Below are 14,586 nucleotides of genomic sequence, written 5' to 3'. Positions count from 1 at the left end.
CACCTGCTAAACAGGAGAACCCCACAGCTGACTTCGCCCTGTGCGGTCTGCTCTGTAAGGGGCAGAGTCAGACACCAGGCTCAGCGGGATGACGTGGGAGCTGTCACACCAGGCTCTGAGCCAGTCACTGCTCGCAGTGGCCAGGGCTCCGCCGTCTGCAGCCCTTTCCCCACTGGCAGCTGCGGCACAAGGTCCCCGCATCTCATCTGTCCTCCTCCCCCCTGGTCCTGCTATTCTCTGGACCTTGCAGGCTGTGTGTTCCTGGTACCTCACCAGAGCCCACTCTGCTACTGAGAGCCGGGATGTGCCCTGACCAAGCCCATGACCCTCGGTTTCCCCACTTGGAGTTGGAGTTTCATGACTGGCCGGCCAGGACATAGTCCTCAGACCTACTCCTCCAGGTCACTGGGCATCCTCTGGGGACACCTGCTACCCCGTTAGCTGTCCTGACCCAGTCTACTTTGAGAGCTCCTTGAGGAAGGCTGGAGGCGCCAACTCCCCTGCTGGCCTGTCTCAGGATTCCCCCTGCTGCAGCCATGAGGCTCCCCAGCACTGGGCACAGCAGGCAGGAGGAGAGGGACAGGCACAGCTGTGACGTCACTGCCTCCTCGCCTCCCACCACGGTGCTATCAGTTTCCTAGGCTTCAACACTCATCAGCCCAAAGGTGCTGTGCACTGTCTCCAGGGTCCATCTCTCATGGGTGTGGCCCCTCAGAGGCCCACGGGGATGCACGTGAGGTGCTGGGAAGCACGCTCTGCTCTGGAGTGTGCAGACCAGGAGCTGGCGTGGTGGCACAGCAGGTTACGCCACACCGCCTGACATGCTGCCATCCCCCGTCAGAGCACTGGATCCATCCTGGCTGCTCTGCTTCCAACGCAGCTCCCTGCTACTGCACCTGGGGAAGCAGCAGAGGATAGCCCAAGTACGTGGGCCCCTGCCATCTACGTGAGAGACGTGGATGGAGTTCCTGGCTTCCAACGCAGCTCCCTGCTAGTGCACCTGGGAAAGCAGCAGAAGATGGCCCAGGTACTTGGGCCCCTGCTATCTACGTCAGATGGAGTTCCTGGCTCCTGGCTTCAGACTAGCCCAGCCCTGGCCACCCCAACCATTTCCGGAGTGAACCCGCAGATGGAAGACCCTCCCCCCACCGTGTGTGTGTGTGTGTGTGTGTGTGTGTGTGTGTGTCTCCCTCTCTCATTGTAATTCTGTCTTTGAAACAAATAAAACAATTTTTTTTTTAAATGATGGCTGCAGGCCAGGGATATGAGCAGCCAGTGTCTGGGGGCTGACTTAGGCAGGGGCAGGGGACCAGGGCAGGGGAGACCCTCACTTATCCAAGCAGCTCTCAAGTACCCCTCTTTGAGGGGCAGTGTCCTGTGCAGAACAGGGCTGTGTAGGGACAGCAGGCCTGAGTGTGAAGTTGAAGTCTATATCTTGCACACTGCATGAACTGGGCAAACCAGAACCTTAACTTGGCAAGTGGTGTATGTGAGTTGTGGAGAGCTGCAGGGACCATGCAGGGCTGGGCACAGGGGGACGTCCCTGCTCCCACACCCAAGGTACACCCCAGCGGTCACTGCACAGATGGGCAGAACCACTGTTTCACACTCCCCAGCCACCCCTCCACTCGCGTACATCCCTGGAAGTCCCTGTGCCTTTCCGGAAGCCGCTGCAGAAACAGAGCAGGATGGCTCTCTGGCCACACGTGCCGGTCAGTGAAGGCTGGGCTGGGAAGCAGGCTCCTGCGCTGCCCTGGAGCGGCTCCTGCGGCACGCCTGTCGGCCCCTCGCCAGAAGAAAAGGATACTCCCTTCTTTGCTCTTCTCCTGGACACTCTCCATGCCGGGCAGAGCCGATGCCACACGTCGGAAGAGCTGGGGGGATGGAGACGCGAAGTGAGCCTTGGCGGGCCTTGCCCCTCCCCTCCCGCCCGCCCAGCTCACTGTACCCCAGAGGGCAGGGGTTGCCCGCCTGGCAGGTCTCAAGAGCATGTTTGGGCCGGTGCCGCGGCTCACTAGGCTAATCCTCCGCCTAGCAGCGCCGGCACACCGGGTTCTAGTCCCGCTAGGGGCACCGGATTCTGTCCCGGTTGCCCCTCTTCCAGGACAGCTCTCTGCTGTGGCCCGGGAGTTCAGTGGAGGATGGCCCAAGTACTTGGGCCCTGCACCCCATGGGAGACCAGGAGAAGCACCTGGCTCCTGCCATCAGATCAGCGCAGTGCGCTGGCCGCAGCGCGCCGGCTGCGGCGGCCATTGGAGGGTGAACCAATGGCAAAGGAAGACCTTTCTCTCTGTTTCTCTCTCTCACTGTCCACTCTGCCTGTCAAAAAAAAAAAAAAAAAAAAAAAAAAAAAAAAAAAAAAAAAAGCATGTTTGGGGCTTCCATCCAAGCAGGCTGCTCATAGGGATACAACAGTGAGCAGGGGATCTACCTGGTGCAGAGGCCAGGGAGGCCCGCAGGAAACAGACCCCAGGCAGGCTTCAGTGCACCGCCCTTGGGGGGACCACCTGGGAAACAGACTTCCCACTTTCCCACTTGCCTTGGAGCCCAACCACATCCTGTGGTGACACTTCTCGGAGGCCACGAGAGACATGGGGGTGCGAATGTGATATTGTGTGTTTGCGTGTGTGGTTATGTGTGAGTGCGGCACGTGCAGTGTACATGTGTGCTATCTGTGTGGAACGTGTGTATGGCTCTGGTGCCCTGGCAGCCCCACCCTGCCTGGCTGGCTGGCGAAAGGGACAAAGAGCCAGCTGGGAGGATGGCCCTGGGCGAGGAGGGTCCTGGTGAGCAGATCCGACCATGGCTGGAGCTCAGGGCTGTGCACCACAGGACAATGCCTTCTCTACCCTACAGCTGACTCATGCTCTCAACACAGCCTGGGTTCCAGGGCACCAGGGCAGGGGCCATCTGGGTCTCTCTGACCTGTCAGACTGCCTGCTGCTGCCCTCTGCCTGCCTGCTCACTAGGGGCCCCTGAGAGCAGAGCCCAGGCCCCTCTTAGGGCCTCCAGGCCAGCTCCCTCCTCTACAAGGCACCAGACATCCTTAGCCTGATGCTGCAGGGGGCTGGCAGAGCAGTGACCACAGCCTTGCCATAGGGCCTACAGCCAAGTGAACCCTGGGAGCTCGGGGGCCTCCCTAATGTCCCCACGGGGCACCTGTCACTCTGCGTCTTCCACTGCTTCTCCATCTGCCACCATCACAGTCTGCTGGGGTGAACCACTGCTGTACCCAGGGGGCCAACTGCTGCGCGGACAGCGTGTCCAGGACTTCCAGCCCACGCGGGGCATCAGAGACACCCATGCCACGTCACACCACACTCCTCGCTCAGCGTCCCATGCCACAGGCACCGCTGCTGCCATGACCTGGTTCTCACTGTCACACTCCTCATCCTCTGGCAGCCTGGCGAAGCCCACCGGCTCCCGAGTGTGCAGACTCAGGCACACGGGGCCCTGAAGGAGGCTGCTGAGTGCTGAAATAAATCTCGGACACATTTAAAGACACAAGCTGTGTCTTGGAACCTGTTCAGCAGCAATAATGAGCAGTCAGTCTCACAGCCACTGCCACACTGCTATGCTATGAAGTGGCAAGAAAACACTCGAATTCTCAGTGCGGAAGTCATGGGTACAGCCAACAGTCCCAGGTCTTGCTGCGTACACCCAGCACCAAGGGCAGTGCTGAAGACAGGCCAGCGGTTAGTGTAGACAAGGGAGAACTTTCCCAGCACAATCTGCTGACCTGCTGGGCTCCACCCGTGCACTGTTTGGAGCAGTGACCCAGAGTGTGCACCCTTGCTCCAAGGTTCAGCCCTAACCCCTCTGCCCCCAACCCAGGAGCGCCAGTCACTCCACGGGAGGGTACTTCTCCCCACACCTGCGTTGCCCTCCAGGTCCCCGGAGCACTTGGCAAGCACAACGGATGGACTCAAATGCTCATCACGTTGAATTTCCTGCATCCTTCGTCCCAAGTGAGCTTAGACATCAAGGATCGCTGCTTCCGGAAGCTGGTGGCTGGATCTTCTCACAGCCCGCCACCCTGGCCCACCAGGTGACTGCAGTGGCAAGTGACTCACAGTTCCCCAGCCAGCCCCTAGTGGGGAGCACTTCCTCCCTTCCTGGCCCCTGGAACCGGCGTGGGCCTCCGCGGCCAGGCACTCAGGGATCAGCACAGGGGAGGCCTTACCTGCTTCACGTTGTAGCCAGTCTTTGCACTGGTTTCAATGAACATGACGCTCAGTTCTTTGGCACGCTGCTCGCCTTCCTCGATGGTTATCTGCCTGGAGGGGAGGGCACAGGGGAAGTCAGCCCAACAGAGGAGCGGCCCCGACAGAGGCAGAGGGAGGAGCCCGAGATGAAAGGGGGCCACAGAGCAGGGCAAAGGAAGCTGCCCAGACCCCCGAGTCAGCCCTGCAGACATGCCCTGATCCCAGGGATCCCTCCCAGGACACCAGGGCATGGCAGAACTTAGCCCCTTTCTCTGCTCTTCCCACAGTGTCTTCTCAGCTTAGGATCAGGCCTCGGGCCAGGGTGGGGCTACCCCACAATGCCTTTCCCCTACAGTCATCACCAGCAACCTCTGCAAACAGCCAGGGCCACACAGCACCTCTCTGGGCGGGATTCTTATTCTCATTCTCCAAACGAGAACACTAAGGCTACATACTTAAAAAAAAAAAAAATTGGAGTTGAATATCCTGCAAGCTCCCATCCAGATTATTCCTTGAGATCAGGGGACCTCACAGGGACGCCCCCTGCCATGCTTTGCTGGAGCTCATGAGCTGTTGCTCCATCTGCCCCAAGCCAGAGCCCATGAGTGAGCAGACATATGCACTGGGACAGCCGTGGAGAATCTCTTCTAAGTCAGCTGCGTGCCCAGACGTGGCAGCCACACAGGCAGAGTGGGCAGCAGTGCAGGCTGCAGAGGGACCAGGGTGGTCACCTCCCACACACTGCGGCAGAGACACTGAGCACCAATGGCAACTACTGGGAGCCTAGGGGGCGCTTGGCCATGGCCACGGCATGACCTTGAATACACGTGGCCAGGCCAGGCACACAGGGCCCCGTGCAGACAGCTCAGTGCCCCACCTGCCATGCAGTTAGGACAGGGCTTCAGAGACGAGGCACCTGTGTTCTCACAGCTCCTGTACGTGCAGACAGGCTGGAAGCACAGACTCGCCCCGCCTGGGCCCATGCACCCCAGAACCCCTGGCCCAGCCCGAGCCTCGCGCCTCTGGCCCAGCACCCACCTCTTGTCAGCCAGGTCCGTCTTGTTGCCCACCAACATGATGATCACGTCACTGCCCCGCTCTGTCCGCACATCGTCGATCCACTTAGAGGTCTGTTGGAAGGAGTTGAGATCTGGAGGCAGAAAGCAGGGAGGGGGGACAAGTGCGAGTGAGAGCAGGAGGGAGGCTGCCAAGTGTCCTCAGACCGCCCCCTCCCCCCAGGGCTCTGCAGAGAGGGGACTGGGCCAGGGCAGCCCCGGCACTGCTCAGCTACCTTGTGGAATTCACTGTCATGATCTGCTCATCAGACACTGGCTCTGGGCGCTCGCCTGAGCGCAGATCTGCCTTTAGAGGCTCAGAGACAGAAAGCGAGAAATGAGTGCCCAGAACTTGGCTGAGCCTGGAAACAGGCAGTGGGAGGGGTGAGGAAGGAAACAGCACCCGCCCCTCCCCGGGCAGGAGGGCCCCACAGAGCAGCCTCCCCACCAAGGTGAGCCAGGCAGCTTGGGGTCTGATGAGAAACCTGGGGCTGCATGGGTGAGGGGAGGGGAAAGGGAAGCCCTCCACCCCCAGCAGGGGATGTGGACTGTCCTGGGAAGCCCCGCCTCCCTTCTGCTGGACATCAGGCCGGAAGAATCCAGGCCCTGGGGACCCAGCTCCCACCTGCACTCCATGGGGAGGGCTCCTGCCTGTGGCCAAGGGCAGGGTGGTGAGAGGGGCAGGCAGAGCAGAAGCAGCTGGCCCAAGCCTGCCTCCCTGTGGGACTCAGGCTCGGGGTGGTACCCAGGGTGTCCGCCCCACCTCAGGCCTGGTCTGTCACACTGGCCCGGGCAGCCAGGTCTCTGCTACAGCCCCTTTGAGGCTGCACAGTCCTTCGCAGAACACCTGCTTTGTCCAGAAGAGCCACAGTAGACCAGGTCCCCTGGGTGCAGCCTCCTAGGGCGCCCCGGGAGGAGCTGTAACACAGGTGACAAACCACGGCTGCTAGATCAGGGCTGGCCGGGGCTGACATCGCCCACCTTGACACATGTTCACAAGGCACGCTGTGGGGGCTTCCTGGCAGCCAGGGTGAGATGGGCACAGAGGGGCTACAGCAGGGCCAGCCCTGTGAGCACCTGCCTGTCCCCACACAGTCCCTGCCCTGAGCAGGCCCAAGCTGGCCCTGGACATGGGTACTTGTTGCAGAAGTGTGGGGGTCATGGAAAACACTGGTGGTGAAAGGCAACTCAACCCCCAAATTCCCTGGGCCACCTGTCTCCCTACATTTTGGCAGAAGCACATTTGTGAGCACACACTGCACATGCAGACTTGGCCAGGGGTACATGGGGGCCACCCTAGGTCAAGCACAGAGCCCCACTCACTTGTGATGTCATACACCACCACGGCCACGGTAGAGTCCCGGATGTAGCTGGGGATCAGGCTGCGGAACCTCTCCTGGCCAGCTGTGTCCCAGAGCTGCAGTCGCACCTGTTGTAGGGGCAGGGCCGTGGCATGAGCAGCTCCAGTCCCCGGGGTGGGCACAGGTGTCAGTGGTGCCCAGCTAGAGTCCCTTCCACCCTCCCAGGCCGGAAACCCAGCACTCACCGTGCGGTCCTCCAAGTACATGGTTTTCGACAAGAAGTCGATGCCTATGGTCGCCTGTTAGAGAGCAGCACAGAAAGGTCAAATGTCACGCAGAGGGGGCACGGCCAGCAAGAGGGGACACCAAGGCCAAGTCTCCCCTGGCCCTGGCTCTTTCATCCCCGTTCCTCTGCCACCACTTGAAGCCCCTCGGAGGGAGGGAGTGGGAGCTACCTGGGGACAAGGGACGCTCTCTGCAGAGGAGAGGACACAGCTCAGGGAGGGCTGAGGGCACACGTGGTGAGGAGCCCGCGGGGCAAGGCCACTGCCTCACGCATCACCTGCCCCCACCCTAGTAGGGCACCCTGCCCTACTCTACCCAGCTGCCTTGCTGTGCTACAGCCTCCCCTGGAGCTCCCACAGCCTCTGCCTTCAGCACCTGGACACGGGCTGGACCCACCCCCGTTTCAGCAAAGGCAGCTTGCTGTCATGGGGGCATCGCAGCGCGCCCAGGACAGCTCCTGCCAGGAACCCCACTGGCTCTCCTCTCCCCACGCCAACATGCTGGGCGCCAACTGTGGCCAACATCCCCGTGCCTCTTCTGCCCTGGCCCCAGGGAGAAGCAGCCAGTGGCACCTACAGCCATGTGGCCAAGCCCCTCACATACTGTGTGGCCTTGGGCAGGTCACTCCACGTCTTTGGGCCTCACATGCATTCGCAGCACCTATGGGCCAGAGCTAAGAAGCCGTTGGTGGGAGATGGAGATACTACCACTATGTAATCAGCAAGAACTAAGAAGAGTTAGATACAGCCTGAATGCCCAGGGCACTGGGTAAGGACAGTGTGGTCCATCCATGCAACTAGAATCCTTGGAAGGCATTACAAGTCAAGCTACATAACGCGCGTGGGGTGAGCCCAGCATGACCCACCTGCAGGGGAAGCACGCTTCCCATTTTCTCAGACACCAAAGTCAAGGAAGCATGCTGAAGTGTTAACAGTACCCAAGTCAGAACACCAGCACTACAGGTAGATGTATTGTTCCCTTCAACAAACTGTTTCTCTTGCTACAACAAATGTAAAATCGTACTGAAATTACACACAGAGCTCTGAAAGAAAAATAAAGCTTAAAAAACAAGCTCAATTCTAACTGCAAAAATTATGGAAGCCCAGGGAAGGAGATGGGCTGACTGGCGTCTCCAGGCCCCACAGGCCGACTGCCAGGTAGACCTGCAAGTGTGCAGGCATGCCCCACCCCACCCTGCACAGCCCTGCACGGCCCGTGTCCTCAGGGAAGCCCGCTCCGGTGCAAAGAAGCAGAGCACCTTTCCACTCCCTGGAGCACGATGCCACACAGCACCTCCAGCACTGCCCAAGCCAATCCCTCACTCGGGACAGGAAACAGACCAGGGAAGTCAAATACCCCGTGCGACCTCACCAAGCAGCGCAGAGCTGCAGGGGTGGCATGAAAAACACTATCGCGCTCTCTTCTATAGAAGATTTACTTATTTGAAAGGCACAGTTACAGAGAGAGAGAGATAGACCTTCCTTCTGCTGGTTCACTCCCTAGATGGTCACACTGGCCAGAGCTGGGCCAGGCTGAACCCAGGACCCTGGAACTCCATCCAGGTCTCCTACATGGGTCACAGGGGCCAAAGCACCTGGGCCATCTTCTGCTGCTTTCCCAGGCACATTCGCAGGCAGCTGGATGGGAAGTGGAGCAGCTGGGGCTGGAATCAGCACTCACGTGGGACGCCGGCCTCAAGGGCAGCAGCTTTACCCTCTATGCCAGTGCCAGCCCCTGACTTGGGCTTTCTAGCCCAGCTCTGCAGAGTGTCCTTCCTGATGTAGCCACTAGGGGGCGAGTCTGCATTTGCACAGTGCTCTCAGAAGTGAGCAAATGCAGGTAAATGATGAAAGGTTACAACCTCTGAAGGAGAGAACGAGGTGCATCCTACATTTAACCAGCCTCCCCCCCACACACACACACAAACCCCCGGCCCCAGGGAAGCACTAGTCCCACCACACTGAAAGGATCTGGCAAACACCTCAGGCTTTCCATAGGAACACAGAAGGGCTGGCTTTGGCAGGACGGATGTGAACAGGAAAAGCCAGGGAGACCCAGGCTGTGGTCTGACTCGGATGCTGAGACTGAGTCTCCGACGTGGCAGGAGAAAGAGGCCGACTCTCTCGGGGTGTGATCAACTCACAAGGGTTCTCCATCACAAATGGGATCGCTGCCCCCACCCCACCCCGCAAGAGGCTCCAGGAAGCTCCACAGCTCCCCTCCGCCCCCTGAGGACGCAGCAAGAAGGCAGCATCAGTGAAGCCGAGGCAAGCCCTCACCCTGATCTTGGAAGGCCGGCCTCCCGGTGTGAGCACTGTTCTGTTCTGTTGTTATAAATACCCAGCCCAAGGCATTTCAGTACAGCAGCCCAAGTAGTCTAAGGTGTCCACCTTATCCAAGTCTCATCATGGTTAAGCTCTCTCCCCTAAAAAAATTAGCTACCTACAACTCAATTGCCCACTCAAATAAAACAACATTTTTAAGAGAAAAGTAACAGTGGCCAGCATTGTGGAACAATGGGTTAAGGTGCCACCTGCAATGTTAGTATTCCCTATGAGTGCTGGTTCAGGTCCCAGCTGCTCCCCTTCTATTAAAAAAAAAAAAAGATTTATTTTTATTTATTTGAAAGACAGAGTTACAGAGAGAGGTAGAGACAGAGAGGGAGAGGTCTTCCATCTGCTGGTTCACTCCCTAGATGGCTGAAACGGCCGGAGCTGCACCAATCCAAAGCCAGGAGCCAGGAGCTTCTTCCGGGTCTCCCACGTGGATGCAGGGGCTCAAGGAGTTGGGCCATCTTCCACTGCTTTCCCAGGCCACAGCAGAGAGCTGGATGGGAAGAGGAGCAGCCAGGACTAGAACCAGCTAGAACTAGATGGGATGCCGGCGCTTCACGCCAGGGCTTTAACCCACTGCACCACAGCACTGGCCCCCTGCTCCACTTCTGATCTAGCTCCCTGCTAATGTACCTAGGAAAGCAGCAGAGGATGGTCCAAGTGCTTGGGCTCCTGCACCCACATGGGAGACCTGGATGAGACTCCTGTCTCCTGGCTTTGGCCTAGCCCAGCCACAGTTGTTGCAGCCATTTGGGGAGGGATCCAGTGGATGGAGTATCTCTCTCTCTCTCTCTCTCCCTCACTCTATCTCCTCCTCCAATCCCCTCCTCCATCACAGTCTTTCCAATAAAAAAAAATAGATCTTTAAAAAAGACAGAGGGAGGGAGGGAGGGAGGGAGGGAGAGAGAGAGGGGAACAGAATCCGGGAGTCTCTGCAACTTGCTATCTATGATGAACCCTGTATACAGAAGAATGAGTGATGTGAAGCAGTGAGAAATTCAAGTCATAATTAAGAGGAAAAAACTCAACAGAAACAGAGCACCAGATGACCCAGGTGTTAGATTAGCAGACAGGGCTTTAAAGCAACTCAACAAATATTACACAAGAAAAGAAAAGATGGATGCAATGGATGACTTTAAAGAAATACATGTGGCACAGCAGGTTAAACTGTCACGTGTGAGGCTAGCACCCCACACTGGAGTGCCAGTTCCAGTCCCGGCTTCTCCACTTCTGATCCCTGCTAATGTGTCTGGGAAGGCAGTGGAAGATGGCCCATGTACCTGGGTTCCTGCCAACCACATGGAGACCCAGACAGAGTTCCAGTCTCCTGGCCTCAGCCTGGCCCAGCTCTGGCCATTGCAGCCATTTGGGGAGTAAACCAGTGGATGGAAGATTTCTTTCTCCCTCTCTCTCTCCTCTCTCTCTGCTTTTCAAATAAATAAATCTTTTTAAAAAAGAGAAATACATGAAAACTGTAAAATTTAAAAATGAGAATCTTAATGCTAAAACCACAAATCTGAAATAAAAATGCACTGAGTAAGAGTAGCTGGGACACTGCAGATGGATCCATGAACCTGAACTCAGGCCAAAACCAATGATTCAAACTGAAGCACAAAGGGAAAACGGATGTGAATCAAACGAACAGCGCCAGAGCACTCCGGGGACGGCATCAGGTGCCCTGGAGTCTCGGGAGGAGAGCAGGCACAGACTCCGGCCAGTTTTCTGCAGACACCTGGCTAAAGCATGTCCTAAATCAATGAGAAACATCAGCTCACAGTTAAAGCGAGCCCACAACAGGATAAGCACAAAGAAAACCACACCTTGTCCTGCACCAGTTAAATTGCTGGAAACCAAAGACAAGAGTCAGGAAGCAGAAACACACATTTCATACCACGGAACAGCAATAAGGATGACGGCTGATTTCTCATCACAAACAGCCGAGGACAGAAGACAGGAGAACAAATAAACTGCTTGGCAACCACCAATGATACCAAACAATCTCCTCTCAGCCTAGAACTGTACAGCCAGTGAAACCTGGCCTAAAAAGTGAAGGCAGGGAGCTGTCGCTGTGCCACTGCAGGTTAAGCTGCCTTCTGCCACAACAGCATCCCACATCGGAGCACTGGTTCACATCCCGGCTGCCCCACTTCCGATCCAGCTCCTTGCTGCTGCGTCCGGGAAGGTAGTGGTCCTTGGGCCCCTGCCACCCATGGGGGAGATCAGGATGGAGTTCCTGGTTCCTGGCTTCAGCCTGGCTCAGCCCTGGATGGTGCCACTGTTTGGGAAGTTAACCAGCGGGTTGAAGATCTGTCTCTCCCTCTCTGTCACTCTGCCTTTCAAATAAATAAATGCATCTTTTAAAAAATGAAGGCAAAATAAAAGCATTTTCAGATGGGGAAAGGCCACATAATTTGTCAACATGATGAGAGATGCTGTAGGTTAAAGGGCGATTTTATTTTATTTTTTAAAGATTTATTTATTTATTTGAGTTAGAGAGAGAGAGAGAGAGGTCCTCCATCTGCTGGTTCACTCTCCAATTGGCCGCAATGGCCGAAGCTGTGCCAATCCAAAGCCAGGAGCTTCTTCTGGGTCTCCCATGCGGGTGCAGGGGCCCAAGCACTTGGGCCATCTTCCACTGCTTTCCCAGGCACATTGACATGGAGCTGGATCGGAACTGGAGCAGCAGGGTGCCGAACTGGTGCTGATATGGATGCGAGCACTGCTGGTCCCAAAGGGTAATTTTATAGATGGATATTTTTATCTCTAATGGAGGAAAATAAGAGCACCAGAAATGGGAGATCTACAGGTTAATCTGAAAGAAAACACACCACTGTTCCCGATTGCAACAGTGATAACCAAGCAGCAGAGGCTCAGCATCTGAGCAGGTGTCCCTCGGCACGCACGGGGGACTGGTTCTAGGACACCTTCCCCCCTCGCGGACCCCTGTGACCTGAACACCTCAACAGCCCCCTGCCCGGCCTCTCCGCCCTCCCTGCAGCAGCCAGGGTCATCTCTGCCCAGATCACTCCCTGCTGCGCCAAGAAGCAGCGCAAGCCCCCAGTCGGCCTGTGAAGCTGTTCAGGGCCGGCTCCCGCCTTCTGGCAGCCTCGCTGCCCCTGCCCAGCTCACACTGTGTACCGTGGAACTTGCCACGCGCGGGCACGGGCAATGCCCTTCCCTCCCCAGGAAAGCGCCTCCACAATGGTTAAGGCTCAGACTCCTCTGCAAGTCATTTTCTGAGCCTTAAGGCTGGTCCTGGGGCCCCCAGTGAATATTTTCTTGACTAACTTGTGAAGATTTCATACTGGTGGCTTGTGGTACAGTGAGTTAAGCTGCTGCCTGCGACCCCAGTATCCAGCAGTACTGGACTGTTTGTTCCAGCTGCTCCACTTCCAATACAGCTTCCTGCTAATGTGCTTGGGAGGCAGAAGAAGATGTCTCAAGTGCTTGGGCCCTTAGATACAGTGGGAGATCCACACGGAATTCCTGGCTCTGGCTTCAGTCTGGCTCAGACTAGCTAGGCTCTTGCAGTCATTTGGAGAGTGAACCAGTGGGTAGAGGATACCTCTGTCTCTCTGTCACTCTGCTTTTCCAAATAAATAAGTCAATCTTAAGAAACTTCTGGGCCAGCGCCGCGGCTCAATAGGCTAATCCTCCGCCTAGCGACGCTGGCACACCGAGTTCTTGTCCCAGTCGGGGCGCCGGAGTCTGTCCCCATTGCCCCTCTTCCAGGCCAGCTCTCTGCTGTGGCCAGGGTGTGCAGTGGAGGATGGCCCAAGTACTTGGGCCCTGCACCCCATGGGAGACCAGGAGAAGCACCTGGCTCCTGCCATTGGATCAGCGCGGTGCGCCGGCCACAGCACACCAGCTGCGGTGGCCATTGGAGGGTGAACCAATGGCAAAGGAAGACATTTCTCTCTGTCTCTCTCTCTCACTGTCCACTCTGCCTGTCAAAAAAAATGGCAGCTCACTTGGTTAATCCTCCGCCTGCAGCGCCGGTACCCCGGATTCTAGTCCCGGTTAGTGCGCCGGATTCTGTCCTGGCTGCCCCTCTTCCAGCTCTCTGCTGTGGCCAGGAAGGCAGTGGAGGATAGCCTAGGTCCTTGGGCCCTGCACCTGCATGGGAGACCGGGAGGAAGCACCTGGCTCCTGGCTTCGGATCGGCACAGCATGCCTACCGTAGCAGCCATTTGGGGGGTGAACCAACAGAAAAGGAAGACCTTTCTCTTTGTCTAACTCCACCTGTCAAAAAAAAAAAAAAAAAAAAAAAAAAGAAAAGAAAAAGGAACAAACTTCTGGCCAATCTCTCCCTGGGTGATTTTCCGTATGTGCGTCAGCATCACCTCGGGAGCCTGTTAAACACTTGGATCACTGAGCCTCATTCAGACAGATTCCGGGTGTTATTCCTAATCCCAGGACAGTAGGTCCCACCTGGAGAGGAGGGCAGGGGAAGCCTACAGTCTTACTGTTGAAAACTTCGAGGACAGACAGCAAAGCTATCACAGCAGCCAGAAAATGAAGGAGATCCTGGAAGAGACAAAGTCATGGAGAGAAAACCCCTAAATGCCATCCACAAATGCTCCCCATGTCTCTGACTTACCCAAGCAGATGCCAAGAAGATCCAAGACTGAAAACAAATCAAGATGGACAAAAAAACCCTGAACAGAACATGCATCTGCTGCCTATCAGGGTCCAGTTATCCAGCTGCCTGCTTAAACAAAGAACATCACTCTGCACTTCATATGTCTAGTAATCTGGGGTTGTATCCTCCACACTGTGGTTACACAGTGCCCTCTGTCTGTTCCTTTGAAGAGTGTTGTTCTTCGTTTAAGCAGGCAGCTGGACAGCCCAGCCCTGCTCGTTGTGGCCATGTTTGGGATCAAACCAATGGAAGGAAGATCTCTCTTCCCCCCTCTCTCTGTTAACTCTTTCAAATAAGTAAAATTTTTTTTAATGCCTTAAGTGGAGCCTCACTAACCAAACAGTTTCATGTATGTTTAAAAGTCCCAGAAGAAGAGGATAATGAAAAATGGAACAAATATATTTTTAGAAATATGGTCAAAAGTTTCCTAAACAGGGCAAACGTTTTATCTAGTGGTTAAGACAACCGCGTTTTATCTAGTGGTTAAGACAACCGCGCTGCAGATCAGCGTGCCTGGGTTCAGTCCCCGCCCCCGGCTCCCGACTCCACCTCCCTGCTAATACAGACCCAGGGAGGCAGCAGTGACGGCTGCAGGACCTGTACTCCACCCATGCCCCTGGGTGTGGGGAGCAATCCGGACTAGACTAAGTTACTCGAATTAGGACTTATTCTATGCATCTGCTCTCCCACAATATGGCGCTGGGAGAGAAGTAAACAGCTTCCGCACAGCTGCCTCCAGTTCAACCAATTAACTGTAGGACTTGC

At 56.3% G+C, this 14,586-nt stretch overlaps 1 protein-coding gene across 1 annotated transcript in view; it reads right to left on the bottom strand.

Moving 5' to 3' along the window:
- RAB6B (RAB6B, member RAS oncogene family) overlaps positions 1-14,586 on the bottom strand; it is a 64,358-nt gene that overhangs the window by 6,624 nt on the left and 43,148 nt on the right. The window contains exons 3-7 of the mRNA XM_002716590.6: positions 6,807-6,860; positions 6,584-6,689; positions 5,244-5,355; positions 4,184-4,277; positions 1,808-1,874 (exon numbers count right to left, since the gene is read on the bottom strand). Coding sequence (XP_002716636.3) covers positions 1,808-1,874; positions 4,184-4,277; positions 5,244-5,355; positions 6,584-6,689; positions 6,807-6,860 — 433 coding nt within the window. The remainder of the gene's footprint in view (positions 1-1,807; positions 1,875-4,183; positions 4,278-5,243; positions 5,356-6,583; positions 6,690-6,806; positions 6,861-14,586) is intronic.

This window comes from Oryctolagus cuniculus, chromosome 4 (assembly GCF_051225735.1).
Source record: "Oryctolagus cuniculus isolate XC-2025 breed Fujian yellow rabbit chromosome 4, ASM5122573v1, whole genome shotgun sequence".
NCBI classification, from domain to species: Eukaryota; Metazoa; Chordata; class Mammalia; order Lagomorpha; family Leporidae; genus Oryctolagus; species Oryctolagus cuniculus.
This window is presented reverse-complemented; position numbering and strand designations above follow the sequence as displayed.